Source organism: Cherax quadricarinatus, chromosome 1, assembly GCF_038502225.1.
Source record: "Cherax quadricarinatus isolate ZL_2023a chromosome 1, ASM3850222v1, whole genome shotgun sequence".
Taxonomy (NCBI): domain Eukaryota; kingdom Metazoa; phylum Arthropoda; class Malacostraca; order Decapoda; family Parastacidae; genus Cherax; species Cherax quadricarinatus.
Genome location: NC_091292.1, coordinates 97,775,828 through 97,783,653, shown reverse-complemented (window position 1 = coordinate 97,783,653; position 7,826 = coordinate 97,775,828). Strand labels below are relative to the sequence as shown.

At 39.6% G+C, this 7,826-nt stretch overlaps 1 protein-coding gene across 1 annotated transcript; it reads left to right on the top strand.

The window, feature by feature from the left end:
* Positions 1-362: 362 nt before the first annotated feature.
* Positions 363-3,168, top strand: LOC138852879 (probable ATP-dependent RNA helicase DDX47; the record flags this gene model as incomplete). Its single annotated transcript, XM_070086340.1, is given in 2 exon segments — positions 363-491; positions 2,525-3,168. Coding segments are annotated over 2 exon segments (264 nt in total), but the record flags the coding sequence as incomplete, so codon positions are not given.
* Positions 3,169-7,826: the final 4,658 nt, after the last annotated feature.

The following is a 7,826-nucleotide window of genomic DNA, read 5'->3' as shown; positions in this document are numbered from 1 at the left end:
TTTCTAGCTCTTGTTCTTGTTTATTTCCTCTTATCTCCATGGGGAAGTGGAACAGAATTCTTCCTCCATAAGTCATGCGTGTTGTAAGAGGTGACTACAATGCCAGGAGCAAGGGGCTAGTAACCTCTTCTCCTGTATATATTACTAAATGTAAAAGGAGAAACTTTTGTTTTTCCTTTTGGGCCACCCCACCTTGGTGGGATATGGCCGGTGGGTTGAAAAAAAGAAAGAAAAGAATACTAATGATCTACCAGGTCAAAGCACTCTTCAGATTTCAAAATTACTTACCTTTCTATCTACCTTACTCAGTTTTTTTTTTTTTTTTTTTTTTTTTTTTTTTTTTTTTTTTTTTTTTTTTCCAGTATGAAGTAGAAGTGTATCAGAGAATTGAGCAGCTCCTTGGCACAAAGTTAGATGTATATCCTACTGTGAAGGAAGAGGCTCTGGTCCTAGAGGAAAGAATTGCAGAAGCAGAAAGATTTGCCAAAATGGTATGTACAAGACTCAAGAAATCGTAATGACACGATTGCAAACAAACCATACCCCCGGCCGGGATTGAACCCGCGGTCATAGAGTCTCAAAACTCCAGCCTGTCGCGTTAGCTGGTCTAGTGGCTAACGCGACGGGCTAGAGTTTTGAGACTCTATGACCGCGGGTTCAATCCCGGCCGGGGGTATGGTTTGGTATGTACAACTTTATGTGTAAACTTTATTGCCTCAAGTACTTGCTTGATACCTGAAGGCTTAAGGTACAGCCTTCATATTATATTACTAGACTTAGAATTTCCATGTTTTTCCTTTTCAACATGATAGATATTAAATCTCTCTCTTGCATCTATCTCCTTTTTTTTTTTGCACAGTACACCCAGCTTCCATACTCTTAGTAATTATGTACCTATTTAAGTGTTAAACTTTACTATTCTTTCATTGTACATGCTTCTGTTTAAAGTTCCTCTTTATTTGTGCATTTCTACATAGGTGCAGTTGTAATTGCATTGCTCATCATTAAAGTACACTGGGTAAATGGCATCTGGCATAATATAATGTTCAAAAGTAATACCCTACTCTGGTAGGTTTGTCAGTGAAATAATCGGTTATGCTGGTCTTGCAACTTGAAGTGGGACATCTCAGGATTTCTTGAGACTACTGGCTGCATCCTAAGTGCTTTCTGGGCCTGTGTGGGTTCACAGATTTATGTGTTGCCTGGTTCCCCTGCACTGTGTAGTCTTGAGGGCTGAGTTTGCCAGACATTTTTGGTTATTGATGAATTAATGTGGGGAGGGATAAGTCCGACACAAGTGACAATCATACAGTTCATTGGTTTACATAAGGCAGGCCATCAAACGATGGAAACAGTAGACGCCAGCAAGGTGTCAGAGCGTTCAGTGAGGACCTGGTTATTCTGTTCATTGAGGACATCGTTGATGACATGCCCACACCAGCAACATGTCCAAGGAAGCCTAGATAATAATGTACCTAGCATTGCTCAGTTACCTGAATCTTTGATGTAGTGTGGTTCAAGGTTTTTATGCAAGATAGCAACTCTTTGCCACACTGCAAAATCTGTTGCTTAGTGGCCTTGTGCCTCTAGGGCACCCTTCTTCAATGACTGGACTGGAAATTCCCCAGACTTGAACCCCCATTCAGCACTTCTGGGCCAAGACAAAGAGAGAGATCTACTAGGGAAAAAGGATATCAACCCACTCCTACAGTTTTATTATGCCATCCCCAAGTCATGAGGAAATTTACTCCAAAAACCCAGAAGAGAGTGTGTTAATCACTTCCTAGACAGTTGAAAGATTCCTTAAGTTCAATGGACAACCAATTTTGTGAATTTGATTTTAGAGGGGGCAGCATACTTTAATGACAAGCACTGTACCCACAGAGCTTGCAGGGGTAGGGAGGAGAAGGAACTCCAGCTCTTGGGCTTACCTCAGCTTTCGATTGCAGTGAATTAGCTTCAGTCATATTTATATTTCAGTCTTTGTATGGAGTTAGCCCCTACTTTGTTGTTGTCTAGCTTGTTGCAGTTTTTTACTGCTGTATTGAAGTAATGCTTATTGAGATCTGTTCAGTGTCAGGTTGCACACGACAGTTACAATCACTTGGGGTCATCAGTTATGGCTATGTATTGAATGAAGTCTCTATGGAAGATGGGAAAGACAACAGGAGGAGAGGTAATTTGGATGTGAAAAGTTAATGTAAAGAAGGAATGAAACAGGTTGTAGTTAGGGAATGGGGAAGGGGATTGGTAGGGGGGGTAGTAAAAGTGAAATACATAGCTGGATGCTTAAGGAGGTCCAGGGGATTAAAAGAGGAGAGTGGATGAGGAAGAATAGCAGGAAGTGAGTAGGGAGAGGGATGATAGGAGGGCACATTTGCATGTTTCCTCTCAATTTACTTAAGGTTTTATATTTTAAATGTATACAACGGTACATATATTTTTTCTTTTAAAGAATTATTTATAAGGAACCTAGATTGTATGTACTTTGCCTGTCAATGCTATATGTACTGAATCTTTATAGGAAATGTCTCGGCTGGATGTGAAAAGTGGCAAGAAGGGCAAAAAGCGACAACTCATGGACGATGACACTGAAGAAAGCCTGGGTGTTCGAAAGCGTATCAAAAGCAAGAAGAAGGACAAGAAATTCAGGAAGTAACGCATCTTGCAATTTTGTATACTGTGTAATTAAAAATCCTGCATTTTAAACAGTTGAATGCCACAGAGTTCTGCTGATAAAAAGTTCTACTTTTATTAATTGCTTATGTAATGCAAAATGTATTATTGTACAGGTACCATCCGACTTACGACCAAGTTCAGTTCCGAGAAACCAGTCGTAAGTCGAAATGGACGTAAGTTGAACCTTACTACTGAATATTAACATCACATTTTGTAATGACTTTATTTTATTGTTTTATTTTGGTATTTCATTTTTTACTATACTTTTTATGCTGTTAGTACTGTATTTTATATTGTAAGGTTTAGGATAAACACTGTGTACAACACAAACACTTTTTTATTTCCCAGAAACTTGGCATAGAAAACAAGGTCGTAAGTCAGATGGTAGGTGTAGTTGGGTACATGCCAATATAATGAACTGTTAAATTTACTTCATTTTGTAATTAAGTTGTTAATAAAAATTAATAAAAATGCTATAATAAAATCTTACTCTTTGTTATTATTTTTCCATTCTGCAACCTGCTTTTGAATAGTCGTCATGGAATCAGAGTAGAATGTGCAACACTACCCCAACATTTCAGACTGGATAACCTTCATCAAGTCAACGACTACATAAAGCAGACAGTATATGTTCTGACAGTTAACTGTTCCAGTTTTGCACATTCTGCTGTGCTTCCAGCTCAAAAGAACTCATTTCCACTTGTGGAATTGGAAACTGTGAAGATAATGTTTTGATAAGGGTAGCCGAGCCTTGGAGCGAGTATGAACATCTACCTCAGTAGTCATTGGATGAAAAATATGAAAAGAAAGGAAGTTTTATATGAAAACTTAGTGGACCTCCTCAAGAAGAATAATGTCAATAGGAAAAGGCCAGAAAAAATGTTGAAGATGTATATTTTTATCAACTGCATAGATATTCTCAGCACAGGCCTCCCTGCCTCTCACCTCCTGAGTGAGAGGCTGTGAGGCAAGTGCTCATTCAGGCAGTTAAGATCAACGTTAACTGTTTGATGTATACGGGTTCAGCACTTTAATATAATATACCTGTGAACAACTGCAGAAAGGTGAGCTCTCAAACAAGGCAGTTAGGCTGATTAACATAGCCCCTTTGTCTAGTTAGTTATTATATTCATGGGGAAGCACTAAACCCATAAGGGTTATACAGTACCTGAAGAATGAGAAGCAATGAAGTTTGATATATTTAATGAGAGTCTAGTTCCAGTTTCTTTGATCAAGAGTTCTTCACTGGCATCAGGGTACCTCCAGTAGTGGATTAGACATCCAGAAGGCCAGATCAGCAGTAGACTGTCACTGGCCACTGGTGTGCAGAGAGAGTTGTAGGCTTCAGTCATTGTAGTCTGCAGGAGCATTCAAGAGTACATTCAGAGTGTAAGCACTACTTCCCACCTCTAGTGTTCCAGGGAGAGAATGATCAGCACATAATCACCCATTCTCAGAACAGGGTGCCCCTGTTGAGACTCTTGATTCAAAGAGCCAGACTTTTCCTCTCCTTCCTTGGATTGAACCTTACTGCCTTCTATTCCTCAAGTGCTGCATAAACCCTACATGTTTAGTGTTTCCCCATGATTATGAACAAAACTAATGCAGGACAAAGCTGTTATGTTTTTGAGGAACACTGTGCTGACACTGGCTCATGAGGAATGATTGGTTGTGTACTAGTGATGATTGTTCCATCCCTGGCTTGGGATGGATTGCAGTCACAATCTGATGCTGATGGTGGGAGGTTCATGACAGAGTTTGTGCTTATGGGGCCAATCCAGCTATATTCCCATCCTCATGGGGGCTCAGGGAGCCAGACTGGTGAGTCCTTCCTGTCCTCATGAACTGCCCTTGATGAGTGACGACTGAGCAATATGTCTGAACACCACCGAAGTTAGGTCAGTATGTTTTAGTTTAAGAACTTGAACACCTTGTCAGGCATATAGAATCAGTACAGCAGGTGGAAAAGAGTGGTTTTTCATTATCGAATATGTCTAAAATGCCTGATAACGTATTTACACTATCATATATTAAGTGCTCAATACAGCTGAGTATAAAAAAGTATCATATATTAAGTGTTCAATACAGCTAAGTATAAAAAAGATAAGAGTAATATAAATACACAGCACCTGGAGTTTACCTGGAGAGAGTTCCGGGGGTCAACGCCCCCGCGGCCCGGTCTGTGACCAGTGCTGGCTGCACGCAAACCAACGTACGAGCCACAGCCCGGCTGATCAGGAACTGACTTTACATACAATACGGCACAAGGCGTCCTTCCCTTATGCAACCGATGTACAAAAACGGTGATAATGGCAGAAAGGTAGTAAAAGTACTGAACGTAACGAACAGTGACTCAATTGAAAGCTAACGAAAATGTGGAATACCGAAAAGAGGGAGCTCTATAATTGGGGCCCTCCTGTATGTACTTATTGCTTATGTTCACGACCAATGATTCTGAGTTCTTTTTTTGGCATATTTTTGTTTACTTGGGATAGCTTTAAATATAGGTTGGACAGGTACTTAAGTGAGTATGCATGTGAGTTACACCTGCCTAGCATGGGCCAACAGGCTTACTGCAGTGTTCCTTCATTCTTGTGGTCTTGTGTTTATGTTATTAAGTGCCGAGTCTGATATCTGGCTTCCTTATTGTGTTATTGCTTACATTCATTAATGTTGAATCCAGTATCTAGATTCACTGTTATTTATGTTTTGTAAAGCCAAGTCATTGGTTGAATTCAGGTTTATTATGCATTATAGCATTCTATAACCATCCTGTGAATTGTAGTCAAAAGATTACATAGGCACATAATAGGTTGAAGGACTGGGGCCTCATAGTTTTGAAAGCTAAGAAAAGTGGTAATGAACTATTTAAATGTTTATGTGGTTAAATTAATAATGACTTGTTTTTGCAAACATGAACCCAGTCATTAGAACATCACAGTATAGCATACTTGCAAAATTATATATTACATGTATTCATATCACCTTATTGCAAGGTATGGTTGAATTTAAAAAAGTTTAAGAGGTTATGCGTCATTCACAGTAGGCAGAGTCAGAGTCAGGGTATACCGAGTCAGATATGTAGTAGGATTCTGTATGTTGCTATGTTTACGATTCTCATTGCATACAATGAAAAGTACATAGTAAATTACACATGTTAATACTGTTTGAGCAGATACACCCCACTTCCCCAGAGAATCTTTCAAAATTCAAATATGGTAACTAGAAGAGGATGCATATTATCATCATTATTATCCCTTGATCAGTAAGCTTAACACCACAACATCCGCTCAAATGAAAAGATGGCCGGGGGTGTTGCTTACAATGAACTGTGTAACTGACCTTGATCTTAACGTTGACTCACAAGACAATGGTGCATAGGGTTTAGTTTATCACAAGGGTCATTAAGGCTGCACTTAACCTGTTACATTTTATACCCAGGATAATTTAATCCCTTGAAAGGAAATATAGTAGTTAATTTTCAGCATACAAAATACACCAAAAATATATACCTCTCAGTGTATGTAACTTAGTGCAGTAGATCTTAAGTAACTTTTTATTTAGGATCCTTCAAAGAAGGTTCCTTGATGCTAGTGAGGGGGCTCTTGATTAAGGAACTACAACTGTGTAAAGTAAAAGGACACAAGTGCAACTAATGTGACATTTTATTGTGGCAACGTTTTGCTCTCCAGGAGCTTTGTCAAGCTGTTACAAACAGTACATGGACACAGAGGGTATATATATATATAGGCTCAGAGTGAGGTGCAATACTAGTGGTAGTAGTAGTAGTAGTGACATAAGTTGTAGTAGTAGTAATACAATATGGTAGAGCAATTAACTCGTACATGAGTAAAAGATATAAAAGCTATTACTTGGGCAACATAAAAATAGGTTAGACAAATATAGACTGGATAGAGAAAGCCTTTTTCATTGTTCACTCTCTGTAATGTGCTTTGTGTAGTATTAACAGGAGAGACTATGTGATGGCAGGGCTTACTGTTTTCAGGAGGATTCTTGCTAAAACTTCAGAGATGGTGAAGCTGCCTTTGTTTTAATTGTATTCGAAACAGCGATTAGTGCTGATTCGAGGCACTTGCATCTGCGGAAATTAGTTTCTTTGATCACTAATTGTTCGTCCCTGAATTTCATGAGATGATTGGTGGAATTTCGGTGTTGGACACAGGCGTTGTTCAAGTTATCGTTCCTACATGCGTAAATGTGTTCGTTGAGGCGGGTGTCGAGGTTTCTTGCTGTTTCACCTACTTAAATCTTGTCACAGCCTCCACAGGGTATAGTGTAAACCCCTGCATTGACTGGTTCGTGGTGCTTTGATGATGTCCTGGTTAGATCCTTTACTGAAGTGCTGGAAGTGATGGCAACTCTGGTGTTAGCTTGTGAAAGTACTTTAGAAACGTTCAGTGTAACCTGGCTGTTGGGAAGAATTATAACTTTGTTGGAAGTGGTGTTGGTGCATGGAGAATTAATGATCTGAAGAGCTCTTTTCTTGGAGTCTTTGATGAAAAAGGAAGGAAAATGTAGCTCAGTGAAGGTTTGGTGAATGTATGTACATTCCTCGTCAAGAAACTCAGGACTACAAATTCGGTATGCTCTTAGGAAAAGCCCGATGATGATGCCTCTTTTGGTCTTAGTATCTTCACTGGAATAGAAGTGTGTGAGATCATTTTTATTGGTAGGTTTCCGTTTTGTCCATTTTAGTGTTGTAGTCACTGGTGTTGAGTATGACGACTCCACCTCCTTTGCAGGCGGTGGTGACGATAATGTTGGGGTCGTTGGCGAGGTCCTTAAGGGCAGTGATGTATCATCTAGGAAGATTAGAAGAAGAAGGTTCACATAAAGCTGTAGTGAGAATGCCCTGTATATAACCCTTCTGGAAGTTGCCGTCACTGTGTCTATGGTTCCTGGTAACTAGGTTGAGTTGATAGTTAGGTTTGCATATGTTGGTGGTAAATTTGAGTCCGAGGCTCAGTGTTTGTTTCTCGTAGTCAGTTAAGGACCTCGCCAACAACCCCAACATTATCGTCACCACCGCCGACAAAGGAGGTGGAGTCGTCATACTCAACACCAGTGACTACAACACTAAAATGATGGACAAAGCGGAAACCTACCAATAAAAATGATCTCACACA